This window comes from Streptopelia decaocto (genome assembly GCF_964273445.1).
Source record: "Streptopelia decaocto genome assembly, chromosome: 23".
NCBI classification, from domain to species: domain Eukaryota; kingdom Metazoa; phylum Chordata; class Aves; order Columbiformes; family Columbidae; genus Streptopelia; species Streptopelia decaocto.
Genome location: NC_138678.1, coordinates 491,069 through 504,205, shown reverse-complemented (window position 1 = coordinate 504,205; position 13,137 = coordinate 491,069). Strand labels below are relative to the sequence as shown.

Below are 13,137 nucleotides of genomic sequence, written 5' to 3'. Positions count from 1 at the left end.
CCCTGGAAAAAGACTGGTTTGCTTCTACGGGAGGGGTTCCATTGCTGCCCACCCGCTCTGCGCCCTTTGCAGACCCCAGCGTGTGACTCGTTCGTCCCACACACGCAGGTCCCTGTCCCCAGGCTTGTTTTCTGTGCCGTGGGATGGCGGGGGCCTCCTGGGGAGGGGACGGTGTCTGGCTGGCACAGCCCGCTGGCTCCCGCAGACACCGGGGGGCGGGGAGCGGCTTTTCCAGCCCGATTTCTCAAGGTGGAGCACAAACAACCCCAGGGATTTCTGCTGAGATGAGAAATTCCTGGCGTGGGGTGTTGGGGAGTGGGGAGAGGCATCCAGCCTCTGCCCTACTGCCCGGGCGCCTGTTGTGGCTACGGGGAGGGATGGCACAGGCGGTGTTTGCCAATGCCACGAGCCAGGCTGCCCCCAGCCCGGGGCTGCCCCCTCCGGAAAATGACACTGCACACCATGACCTGCACTGGGGAGGCCAAACCTCGAATCTTGGGGTCAGTTTTGGGTCCCTCATGACAAGAAAAGCCTTGAGGTGCTGGAGTGAGTTGGGAGGAGGGAACGGAGCTGGTGAGGGGCTGGAGCACAAGTGTGATGGAGCGGCTGAGGGACCTGGGGGGTTCAGCTGAGAACAGGAGCTGAGGGGAGACCTTCTGATCTCTGAACTGCCTGAAAGGAGCTTGGAGCCAGGGGGGTCGGGCTCTGCTCCCCAGGAACAAGCACCAGGAGCAGAGGAAACGGCCTCAAGTTGCGCCCGGGGAGGTTGAGGTTGGATTTAGGAACAATTTCTTCCCCAAAGGGCTGTGGGGCATTGGAACAGGGTGTCCAGGGCAGTGCTGGAGTCACCAGCCCTGGAGGGTTGGACAGACGGACATGAGGTTCTCAGGACATGGGGCAGGGACAGAGGTAGAAGAGCAGTTGCACTCGATGATCTTGAGGGGCTTTTCCACCCCAAATGTGTTCACGGTTCTATGACCGTGGTCACCTCGGCGCTGCCGGTTTGGACTGGAGTCCTCCTGGGAGAGCGGGGTCGCTGCACGAGGGTCCTGCAGACAGGGTGGGACGTTGTCCCTGCCCTGGCCCCGCTGGTCTCCCACCTTTCCGGATGCACCCCAGGCAGTGCTGCTGGCCCCTGGGGAGCTGCTGCAGCCCAATCCAGCCTGGTTTGTCCCCAGTGGCACGTGCAGCCACCCCTCACAGAGCCCTTATCAGTTTTGTTTTGGGCTGGGGCGGCCCCGTGGGCGCTCGCTGTCACCTTGGGCTGGGTGCCAGCTGGGTGCGCAGCAAGCGGGAGGGGTGAAGGCCACTGTGCCGCGGTGACAGTGCTGCTCTCTCCTCCCCGTCTCTGTTTTTCCATGCAGCTCCTGACAATTCCTCTGCATCTTTCCCCTTTTTGTTCCAATGAGAAGCCCCTCGTTGCAGCCCTGGGCTTGGATCTGAAGGATGCAGGGATGCAAACGGTCCCCACCTCCCACTGCTGCCCGGCATGCGTGGGGACATGGGGACACCTCGGCTTCTGTCCCCAGAGGGTGGGCAACACCCAGAGGGTTTTTGGGGTGCCTGGCAGAGTCTGACTGCACCCCTCCACCCCAGGGTTTTGGGGTCCCCCTGCTCACAGCACCCTTCATGCAGCAAAACCTGGCTGCAAACTGCCCTGCAGGGTGGGTGGAGCACAGGGGGACCCCCAGCACACACCCCAAGCCCCCCAATCCACGGGGCACCCACCTTCTCCCCAGGGAGCACCCGTGCCCACAGCAGTCTGGCTCCCACCCTACTCCCCCTGCCCCAAGCCCACGGCATTGGCACCCACCCTGCTGCGGGGTGGAAAAGGCACCCATGGGTCCCCACAGAAGGGCAGGGGGACAACATAAAGCCACACCCCCCCTTGGTATAGCCCCAGCCCAGGGAAGGACGGGGCTTTGCCCGTTGGCTGCCGGCAGCTCCCAGCCCACCCAGCGCTGGGATTTAAGGCACCCGTGGGTGCAGGGCAGCAGCACGGGCTGGGGGCACGGGATGGAGGGGCTGGGGGTGCTGCTGGTGCTGGGGGCTGCCATGCTGCTGGGTGAGCACCCCCCGGCTGAGCTCGGGAGGACGTGGATGCCGTGTCCCCATCGCAGGGTGATGCCACCCTGTCCCCCACCCTGGGTACTGCGGTGGTCCTGGGCTGCTGGGGGTCCCTTGCCACGGGGGCGGCTGCTCTGTCCCTGTCCCCACGCCCAGCGCAGTGGGCACACTCTGTGCATGGCATATGGGGGTTCACAGGGTGTTCCTCACACCCTGGGGTGTGGGGGGGCTTTGGGGTGTGTGCAGGAGCTCTGGGGGAGCCAGAGACTGGAGAACAAGTGGGGACCCCAGTTTGGGGACCCTGGTGGGAGCCCAGCTCTGTCCCCTGTCCCGAGGGACAGCCAGCCAGGGACCAGCCCGTGCCGCGGAGGGGGGACAATCACGGGGACAATCAGCAGTGTGAAGGGGGTTGTGGTTTGATTTTGTTTTTTCTTCTAGGAGTAGAGTGCAAAGCGCCTCTGGAGACACCCACATTTGGGGACATCTACCACGTCACAGGTACCGCTTGGGGACGGGAAACCCCTCAGGGATGGTGCCCAAGGGGGTCCTGCACCTCCAACCACCGGCTCCCACCCAATGTGCCCCAGCCGAGGGGCTCCAATGCCCCCCCAAACCTGGAGGTGCATCACTGCTGTGGGGTGACGCCATGGGTGGGAGCAGGGGGTGACACTGAGGGGTCCTGGGGTGCTCCCTGTCTGTCCTGTGCTCCTCTCCAGGACACGGGCAGGGGGTCGGGGAGGTCCGTGGGGCTCAGCCCCCCTGTCCAGCCCCTCTGTCCCCGCAGGAGTGATCAGCCTGCCCTACGCGGAGATCAGGGAGCCCTTTGAAGCCTGGTACAACCTCACCGGGGGGAAGAGCCGCATCGAGTACTATGGCGGTGGGTGCAGAGAGGGGCCCAACCCCCACCCCTCACCACCCCCTGGACCCCTCACTGTCCCCCTCCTTCTGCCCCAGGACCTTTGGGTGCCCCAGCAAAGCCCTGGGAGCCACCGCAGTGCCAGGACCTGGGGACTTGGCTTTGACCATAGCGCTGTCCCCAGGCCAAGTGGTCACCTACCAGTTTGGCTCCATCGAGCCCTTCGGTGCCAGCTTCAAGGTGACCCCCGAGACCACCGAGACAGAGGTCAACGTCCGTAAGTGCTTCCGCATCAACGGCACCGACAGGGACCTCGTTGCCCCGCAAAGCGTCTTCCCCAGCCTGGAGAACTTCAAGGTGAGCTCCAGACATGGTCCCCTGGCACGCGGGATGGGGCAGGGACAAGGGACACCCCATGGGTACAGCCTGTCTGATGGTACCTCTCTATGAGGGCAGAGCATCTTTCCCTGGCTGGGATGGGTAAATACAAGGTTGGATGTGGCCATGGGTGATGGAGGGGTTGCATCCAGCTTGGCATGAAGCAGCATGGGCGCGTGGGGGGGAACCATCACCGCTAAGTGCCCAAGCTCGCCAGGGTGCGGTGTCTGTACCGGTGCCACCGTGGCACCGCGGTCCCCGCCGCGGCACCGCGGTGGCCAGCGCGCTCTCTGCGCCCAGCGGGTGCGGGAGGAGCGCTTCCGCGGGCAGCGCTGCGCCGTCTGGCAGAACGTCTCCTACTGGGGCCACAAGAAGAACGTGTACACGCTGCGGGTGGGCAGCTCTGCCCGCGGGGCCGTGCCCCTGCACTACGAGGTGAGGGGCTTCAACAGCCTCCTGGGCTCCCACTACGACAAGTACGAGATCGAGTACTTCTCCTTCGGCCACCGCTTCCCCCCCAGCGTCTTCCGCCTCCCCAAGGGTGAGCGTCCCTTTGGAATTTGTTTTTTTGAGCTTGATGATTTGAGTGAATTGATTTAGTTGGGGAAAAAAACAAAAGCAGGGAGAAATGTAATGTTGATTAACCTGGGGGGGTTCAGCTGGAGAACAGGAGCTGAGGGGAGACCTTCTGATCTCTGAACTGCCTGAAAGGAGCTTGGAGCCAGGGGGGTCGGGCTCTGCTCCCCAGGAACAAGCGCCAGGAGCAGAGGAAACGGCCTCAAGTTGCGCCAGGGGAGGTTGAGGTTGGATTTAGGAACAATTTCTTCCCCAAAGGGCTGTGGGGCATTGGAACAGGCTGCCCAGGGCAGTGCTGGAGTCACCATCCCTGGAGGGTTGTACAGACGGAGATTGGGTTCTCAGGACATGGGGCAGGGACAGGGGTGGGGAATGGCTGGACTCGATGATCTTGAGGGGCTTTTCCAACCAAAATGACTCCATGATTCTACGATAGCTGGGGTGCTGTGGGTGCTTTGCTGGTGCTGGCTCCTCCATGCCGGAGCACAGGGCACTGCGTGGGATGGCGGGTGCTCGGGGACCAGCTCTGGTGTGGGTGCAGATCCCCCCTGCATGCACATGTCTATAGGGGATGGACAGCCCCCATGGTTTTGGGGGTCACCATGCCTTGCACCCCAGCGGGGGCCAGGAGAGCCCGTCCCCGCTCGGGAGGCATCAGCGCCGTCCGTGCCTCGTGGCAGGGATGCAGTGTGAGCAGTGGCCCGCGGCCGGCCCCGAGCATCGCATCGTGGCCAACCCCATGCAGGAGTTTGTGGGGAGGGCACCGGAGACGGACCGTGTCCACCACCACCTCTTCCACCACTACAAGGAGCGGTTTGGGAAGAGCTACAGCAGCGAGGAGGAGCATGAGCATCGCAAGCGCACCTTCATCCACAACATGCGGTACGGGATGCCATGGGCATGGTTTGGGGGGGCAGGGATGGGGTGTCCAGTGTGGTTCCCTGCTCCCCTCTCACAGATCGTCCCCCTGTGCTGGGCACTGGGGAGGCCAAACCTCAAACCACAGGGTCAGTTTTGGGCCCCTCATGACAAGAAAGACCTTGAGGTGCTGGAGCAAGTTGAAAGAAGGGAATGGAGCTGGTGAGGGGCTGGAGCACAAGTGTGATGGGAGCGGCTGAGGGACCTGGGGTTAAATGTTGGACTCAGAGACCTTGAGTGTCTCTTCCAACCAAAGTTATTCCGTGATTGCGTGTCCACGGCAGGTTCGTGCACTCTCGGAACCGCGCCGCGCTCTCCTACACGCTGGCGCTGAACCACCTGGCCGACCGCACGCCCCAGGAACTGGCCGCCCTGCGGGGCCGCCGGCGCAGCGGGGACCCCAACAACGGGCAGCCCTTCCCCAGCGAGCTCTACAGCGGCCTCATCCTGCCCGAGAGCCTGGACTGGCGCATGTACGGTAGGTGCGGGCTCTGGGGGTCTCACCGCTGGGGTGGTGTGAGCCTGCGGTGCGGGGGTGCGAGCGCTCCCCATCCCGGCCAGCGCAAAGTCCGAGCGAGCTGCCCCGCTCTCCATCACCCCCACCCGCCCGCGTCCCCCGGGGCCAGCGCGGCCTCTCAGCCCCCCCGCTGTCCCAGGCGCCGTGACCCCCGTGAAGGACCAGGCCGTCTGCGGGTCCTGCTGGAGCTTCGCTACGGCGGGTGCCATGGAGGGTGCCCTGTTCCTCAAGGTGAGCGCAGGGACGGCCGGGGCGCCGGGTGATGCCCGGCCCCGGCCCTGCAGCGTGTGTCCCCCCAGACCGGCGTGCTGACCCCCCTGTCCCAACAAGTCCTCATCGACTGCGCCTGGGGCTTCGGGAACTACGGCTGTGACGGCGGTGAGGAGTGGCGAGCCTACGAGTGGATCAAGAAACACGGCGGCATCGCCACCACCGAGTCCTACGGGCCGTACCTGGGGCAGGTGAGGGTGGCAGTGACACTCAGGGGGGTGTCCAGTGTCACCCCTCCCCACTTCTTTCCCCCAGGCTCTCCCAACTCAGCCCTTGGCAGCAGGTGGAGGCTTTGCTTTGGTTTATGGATGCCCCATCAGAATTGTTCCTCCTCCCTCCTTCCCCCTCACTGGGGTGCGTTGGAACCCCCACCTGCCCTGGGACTCTGGTGCCACCTCAGCCTCCCCCTTGCCCCCCAGAATGGCTACTGCCACTGCAACCAGTCGGAGCTGGTGGCCCAGCTGGCTGGCTACGCCAGTGTGGAGCCGGGCAGCGCCGCGGCGCTGAAGGCCGCGCTGGTCAAGCACGGACCCGTGGCCGTCAACATCGATGCCTCGCACAAATCCTTCGCCTTCTACGCCAACGGTGTCTACGAGGAGCCCCGCTGCGGTGAGTCCTGCGAGCCAGGAGGCTCTGTGTCCCCCTCACTGCGGCTGGCGTGGGCAAAAACAGCTGTAGGGTGGGATTTCCCTTCCCGTGAAGCTCCTGGACAGGGATACAGGGTCATTCATTCCATCCAGAACAACCTCCAGCTCCAAAGGATGTGCTGGAGCGAGTTGGGAGGAGGGAACGGAGCTACTGAGGGGCTGGAGCACAAGTGTGATGGGAGCGGCTGAGGGACCTGGGGGGTTCAGATGAGAAGAGAAACTGAGGGGAGCCCTTCTGATCTCTGAACTGCCTGAAAGGAGCTTGGAGCCAGGGGGGTCGGGCTCTGCTCCCCAGGAACAAGCGCCAGGAGCAGAGGAAACGGCCTCAAGTTGCGCCAGGGGAGGTTGAGGTTGGATTTAGGAACAATTTCTTCCCCAAAGGGCTGTGGGGCATTGGAACAGGCTGCCCAGGGCAGTGCTGGAGTCACCATCCCTGGAGGGTTGGGCAGACGGAGATGAGGTTCTCGGGACAGGGGTGGGGAACAGTTGGACTCAATGGGACTTTTCCACCCAAAATGATTCCATGATTGTGTGCTTCTGTGTCTCCATTTTTTTCTCTCCTCCTGGCCAGGAAATGAGCCATCAGCGCTGGACCACGCGGTTCTGGCCGTGGGCTACGGGGTCCTGCACGGCAAGAGCTACTGGCTCATCAAGAACTCCTGGTCCACGTACTGGGGCAACGACGGCTACATCCTCATGGCCATGAGGGACAACAACTGCGGTGTGGCCACCGCCGCCTCCTTCCCCATCCTGGCCTGACGGGACACAGCCCCGTGTCTGCCCGGTCCCTGCGCAGCTCCAGATGGATGTGGGGCTGGCAGAGCGATGTGGGGCCCCGGGAGGCGGTTGTGGGGCAGAGGGGCAGGAAGATGCTCCCATCCCTCTGCAGAGCTATTTTACCATTTTGGCAATAAAAACCCGTAGCAATGATTCTGTCTATCGTGCTCTTGGGGTGTCCAGGCTGGTTATTGGGTTCCTTATTCGGGCTCTGATGTCCTGCTCGTGTCCACCATGGGGATGGAGCCGGGTGGGCAGCCCAGAGCTCCCAGGTGAGGGCTGTTGGTTCTGCCTTCCCAATTCAAAAGCCCAATTAGCAGCTGGGGAGGGAGCCGACCAAAGGGGAAAAGGCAGCCCTGGCTTCTATCAGCGTACACAGGCTGTATCTTCCCCCAAAATGGGGTTTTGGTGGTTGAGAAGCAACATTCCCCATGGCTCCACCTGTATTTTGGACAGCAAACCGCTGTTTGCCGCGAGCACCGACCAGCAGCACGCGGGGATCGGCGCCTCCTTCCAGGAGACGCGATTGCTCCTGATTGAGGGTGGCAGGTCATCATATTTTCTTGTTTTCTTTCGCTTGTTCACCTGCTTATTTTCCAATTTGCTGCCCTGATTTCTGGAGTGCTCTTTAATCATTCTCAGCAGGGGCGCTGACTCGAATTCACGGCTGGGAGAGAAACGATCACTGCGCAGGAATAATGTGGTTTATTCTGTGGGAGTTCAGGTCTCCAGATCTTTGATTCCCTTGGCTGCAGTCAATAAAAACACACTTTGACTTTCAGGAAACCGTGACTTCCCGGCTCCCTTTGGACAGGTGATGTGCTGAATTTGCTGCTGAACACGCAGGTGGTTTGAGAGCTGGAGGTTTTTCCGCCCCCAGGAAGCATTTAGCCTGAAGTTTTGCATTTTGTGGCATTAGGACGGCAGCTTCTGAGCGTGGGGAATTAAGGATGGCTGGGAAATTAAAAAAGATCCTTTTATTATATATGGAAAAAGGAGAAAATGAGAAAGGACATACCTGAAGAGAGATCTGCTGTTTGCAGAGCCAGCTTTGGGCTCTCTGGCCTGGGGGAGCTGCACCTCCAGGTTTCCCTCGACACCCCAACCTCAGGGTCACTCCGGGTTTAGCCGAGCGCGGCAAAGAACAAGCTCTGAACCCGGCTTTGTACGGAAAGCCGAGCCTAAAGGTTTGTGTTTCCTTTGGAAGTGGCACAGTGCCTGCAGAGCTGGAAATGTGGGGCAGGGGGGAAACTCCCCAAATCTGCTACCTAGACAGTGCAATACCAGGTGCTTTAGGGGGAGCGAGCACTGAGCGGAGTTGGCACCCACCTCCCTCGTGTCCCCTTGAAAATCCTGTCGTCTTCTTGGTCTGCACTGGAGCGGTTCGAGGTGTCTCAGAGGTCAGCGGGGGGGAGGTGGGCCTTGGGCAGCTTGCGGTCCTGGTGTTTCTCAGTCTTCTGCCACCTCCAGGGTCTCATCCTTGATCTGCCGCCCCTTCTTGGCACCCGCCAACCACAAGATGGATGCTCAGGTGCTCAAGCTGGGCACATGTTGTGTTTGCACACGAGGTGACTTGAACACAAACCCTATGGGGAGAGGCTGAGGGAGCTGGGCTTGTTCAGTCTGGAGAAGAGGAGGCTCAGAGCTGAGCTCAGCACTCTCTAGAACTACCTGAAGGGCAGTTCTAGCCAGGTGGGGATTGGGCTCTTCTCCCAGGCATCAGCAATAGGACAAGGGGCCATGGGCTTCAACTCTGCCAGGGGAAATGGAGGCTGGAGATGAGAAAGCAATTCTGTGCAGAGAGAGTGGTCAGGATTGGAATGGCTGCCCAGGGAGGTGCTGGACTCACTGGCCCTGGAGGGTTTTAAACTGAGATTGGACATGGCACTTAGTGCCATGATCTAGTAAACGGACTGGAGTTGGACCAAGGGTTGGACTGGATGATCTCTGAGGGCTTTTCCAACCCAATCGATTCTGTGATTCTGTGTGACTCTGTGATGCCTTTAGGGACAGTCCCAGCTGGCGGTGGCTTTTGTGCTGGAGGTGGGAGCTGGTGTGGTCACCCCACAGGCTGTCCTGAGCTGTCACGTTTGTTCATCCTGGACAAGAGAAGCTCCGGTGAGACCTTAGTGCGGCCTTTCTGGACTTAAATGGGGCTGATAAGAAAGATGGGACAGACTTTTTAGCAGGGCCTGTTGTGACAGGACAAGGGGTGATGGTTTAAACTAAAGGAGGGAGATTCAGGCTGGACATGAGGAAGGAATTGTTGCCCTGAGGGTGGTGAGAGCCTGGCCCAGGTTGGCCAGAGAGGTGGTGGATGAACCATCCCTGAGACATCCCAGGCCAGGCTGGACGGGGTCTGAGCACCCTGAGCTGGTGAAGATGTCCCTGCTCATGGCAGGGGGGCACTGGGGGGCTGGGGAGGTCCCTTCAACCCAAACCATCCTGTGACAAACTGGCAGAGTGATGATTGTTCCTCCCGCCTGTCCTGGAGCAACTCGTCCCTTGGGATGGGAACCTTGGGGTGATCCCAGCTCCAACCCCCCCAGTCTGGCAGAGCCCAGCGCCGGCCGGGACACGGGGATCCAGTTGAGACAGAGCCCAGCGCCGCAAACAGCTCCCGAGAGGCCTTTTTGTTCCCAGCAACACAGCCTCTCTGTGGGTGAGAGCGTCCAGATCTGCGGGATCAATCTGTCCACACATCCAGACACGCAGGGTGGGCCAGTTTGCCAAGCTGGGTTATTCTCCGCGGAGGGGGGGCGGGATCCCGCCGGCGCTTCAGCTGGGTTCGGTGACCGCCCGGCCCTCGCGGTCCTGGGCGCGTTCCCGAGCAGCTGTGCTGGGCCAGGCCGCTGCACTGCCAGGTGGCCAGAAAAACGTGTTCCAGCCCCCAAAACACTGGCTGCTTTTCAGCGCTGGATGAACGATCTGTGAGAGCCTCGCACAAAACAAGGTAATTATTCAGAAAGCAGGAGACGCAGAGAGAGACAGAAGATGAAAATATTATCTGTTAGTGATTTGCAGGGAACCACAGACAGTGTGAGGGAACAACAGCTGAATCCAACTTGTTTTGGCAACTTCTTGGCTACCAAATGTTCCCAGATGACCCGGGGGGGGCTGATCACGAGCTCTCCCAGGCCCTGGGAAGGGGGTCCCGGGGGGGTTGGGTGTCAGGACAGAGCTGGGGGGTTCACAGTGGGAAACGACACATGTTGTGGAGCCCTGAGGTTTTAGGGGGGTGAGGATTGTGGTGCAGGGTGAGGCCACCTCGTCTTTGCTGATAACTGGAGCTTTGTGGGGGTACAAATTTTGCATCCAATGTGATTGTCCCCCTGTCCTGGCCACTGCTGAGGCCAAACCTCGAACCCCGGGGGCAGTTCTGGGCCCCTCACAGCAAAAAAGCCCTTAAGGTGCTGGAGCGAGTTCAGAGGAGGGAACGGAGCTGGTGAGGGGCTGGAGCACAAGTGTGATGGAGCGGCTGAGGGACCTGGGGGGTTCAGCTGGAGAACAGGAGCTGAGGGGAGACCTTCTGATCTCTGAACTGCCTGAAAGGAGCTTGGAGCCAGGGGGGTCGGGCTCTGCTCCCCAGGAACAAGCGCCAGGAGCAGAGGAAACGGCCTCAAGTTGCGCCAGGGGAGGTTGAGGTTGGATTTAGGAACAATTTCTTCCCCAAAGGGCTGTGGGGCATTGGAACAGGCTGCCCAGGGCAGTGCTGGAGTCGCCATCCCTGGAGGGTTGGACAGACGGACATGAGGTTCTCAGGACACGGGGCAGGGACAGGGCTGGGGAACAGCTGGACTCGGTGATCCTGAGGGGCTTTTCCACCCAAAATGATTCTACAATCTGAATGTTTTTCCCAGCTCTGCAACCCTCCAAACTCTTTACTGCGAGGATGTCCTGGAAAATCACCGAGGCGGCGGCTTTTTAAGCGTTTCTTATGACAGTTCCTCCGGTAGCAGCGTTACAAACCCTCTTCCTTCACCAAACGTTTTTCCCTTGGTGACCATGAGCGCTCCCCCAGGTTTGTTGTTCACGTTCTGAAACGAAATAATCACCCCTTTGCCTTCAGCTCCAGAGGTTTGCAACCCCCTCCTGACTTTTAGGTCTTTTTTAATTTCTTATAACAAATCATTCACAGCATTTATGTTTTCCAGGTGTGTTATCAAACCCCAGAAATCGGGGCAGCCCCAGCGCAGGGCTCTGCCTGATTTCTCCCCAAAACCCTCTCCTTGGAGCACCACAGCCCTGGGCAGCGAGGAGGGGTTTGTTTTAAAGCCGCCACCACCTCTGCCAAGCTCTTCCTTCTGCTTCCACCACCCAGTATTTCCCAATTGCCAGCACAACACAACACATTTCATTAAATTAAGTATTTCTCCTCCATGCAGCGTGTTTGCCGGGTGATTATAACCAGTCCCCGAGGTAGCCGAGCACAGCAGAATTTCACTTTAATATGCACACCCACGCAGCCTCGCTGAGCACCCAAGACACTCCCCCGGTCCTGCTTGGGAGCGGCTGAGGCTGCAGGGAGCTGGTTCAGCTCCAGCGCTCGCGCCGGGAACGCTCCGTCGTTTGGTGTGGAAAACATTAAAAAGGTGGGGAAAGGAGTTTCAAGGGATCCCTGATGGCCTGAGAGCGAGCGGGGTGTAAGGACACAGGAATGTCAGGCGAAAAAAGACCAAATCACGCTCCTGCGGGGTTATTAACAGAACCATGAGTAGTTACTGCTTTGTGTTCACTCGATCTTGGCTCTACAGAGTGAACTTTTAACTCCAAAATGCCTGAATTCCCCCCATTTGTTTGGGCAGGCAGCACATATGTGAGCTCGCAGCATCTGTTCTGTGTCGTGCTGTAAAAAATGACAACTACTCAATTACAAAAGAGCAATTACTCAGTGTGTGTGCAGTGTATGATTTGCCCTCGCTGCAGCGACTGCAGCCCAACCTCATCCCTGCGATGAAACGGAGGAAACACCTTCGCAGCGCCTGGAGCTGCGGTGCTGCCCCGACCCGCAGCTGCTGCAGCACAGAGGGAAACGAGTGCACCGGGAGCTTTTCCTTTCGCTGCAGACGCCACTTCCTACGTCGTTCTCCCTTTTCCTCCAATTCTCTTTCCCTCAACCTCTCAGGCGCAGTTTTCCCTCAACCCCCTCACACACACCAGCTACAGATCCACCTCGTTTCAGCCCTGCCCCCCCCCCCAAACCCTCCCCCTGGCCCAGCCCAGCTCGGCCGTTCACAGGATCCCAGAGTATCAGGGGTTGAAGGGCCCTGGAAAGCTCATGCAGTGCAATCCCCCCATGGAGCAGGAACACCCAGATGAGGTTACACAGGAAGGTGTCCAGGCGGGTTGGAATGTCTGCACAGAAGGAGACTCCACAACCCCCTGGGCAGCCTGGGCCAGGCTCTGCCACCCTCACCCCAACAAGTTTCTTCTCATATTCAAGTGGAACCTGCTGTGTTCCAGTTTGCACCCATTGCCCCTTGTCCTGTCACTGGTTGTCACCAGAAGAGCCTGGCTCCATCCTCCTGACACTCCCCCTTTCCATATTGATCGCCAGGAATGAGTCCCCCCTCAGTCTCCTCTTGTCCAGCTCCAGAGCCCCAGCTCCCTCAGCCTTTCCTCACACGGGAGATGCTCCACTCCCTGCAGCATCTTGGTGGCTGCGCTGGCCCCTTTCTCCTGCGCAGTTCAGCTCCTTCCACCAACCCCAGCCTGGCCTGGCTCAGCCCCTTTTCCCAGCCCCTTTTCCCAGCCCCCTCCCTCAGCCCCGGCCCGGCCCAGCTCAGCTCAGCTCGCTCCTCTCCCCAGGCCCGGCCTAACCCAGCACAGCCCAACCCACTTCCGGGTCCCTCCCGCAAGGCCTTGTGGGCCGGGCCCCCACCCACGGGCGCGATCTCGCGTGACCCCGTGACGCGTCGCGCGGAGGGGCGGGGCCGGGCAGGGCGGGACTGGTGCGTCACCGCGCAGCGCTCCCCGCGTGACGTTAACGCTTCCCCAACGCCCGCGGAGGGACGGGGCGGCCCCGTTCCGCCCCCTCTCGGGAGTGACGGACGTTTTGGCCAATGAGAAGTGGTAGAGGGGTGAGTGATGCTACGCTTGGCCAATGGTAGGGGAGGAGCGACGGGAGGGCG

The 13,137-nt window shown here is 60.5% G+C and overlaps 1 protein-coding gene and 1 long non-coding RNA gene across 2 annotated transcripts; both read left to right on the top strand.

Moving 5' to 3' along the window:
* Positions 1-2,016: 2,016 nt before the first annotated feature.
* LOC309449432 (digestive cysteine proteinase 2-like) lies at positions 2,017-7,020 on the top strand (the record flags this gene model as incomplete). Its single annotated transcript, XM_082071549.1, has 11 exons — positions 2,017-2,065; positions 2,506-2,565; positions 2,852-2,944; positions 3,108-3,280; positions 3,602-3,842; positions 4,558-4,759; positions 5,080-5,273; positions 5,452-5,543; positions 5,612-5,773; positions 6,002-6,191; positions 6,801-7,020. The coding sequence occupies 11 exons, from the start codon at positions 2,017-2,019 to the stop codon at positions 6,986-6,988; spliced, it is 1,644 nt and encodes a 547-aa protein (XP_081927675.1). The 3' UTR covers positions 6,989-7,020.
* A 2,837-nt stretch (positions 7,021-9,857) lies between these two features.
* Positions 9,858-11,339, top strand: LOC309449419. Its single transcript, XR_014185955.1, has 3 exons — positions 9,858-9,959; positions 10,867-11,027; positions 11,161-11,339. It is a non-coding gene; the product is annotated as an uncharacterized lncRNA (long non-coding RNA).
* Positions 11,340-13,137: the final 1,798 nt, after the last annotated feature.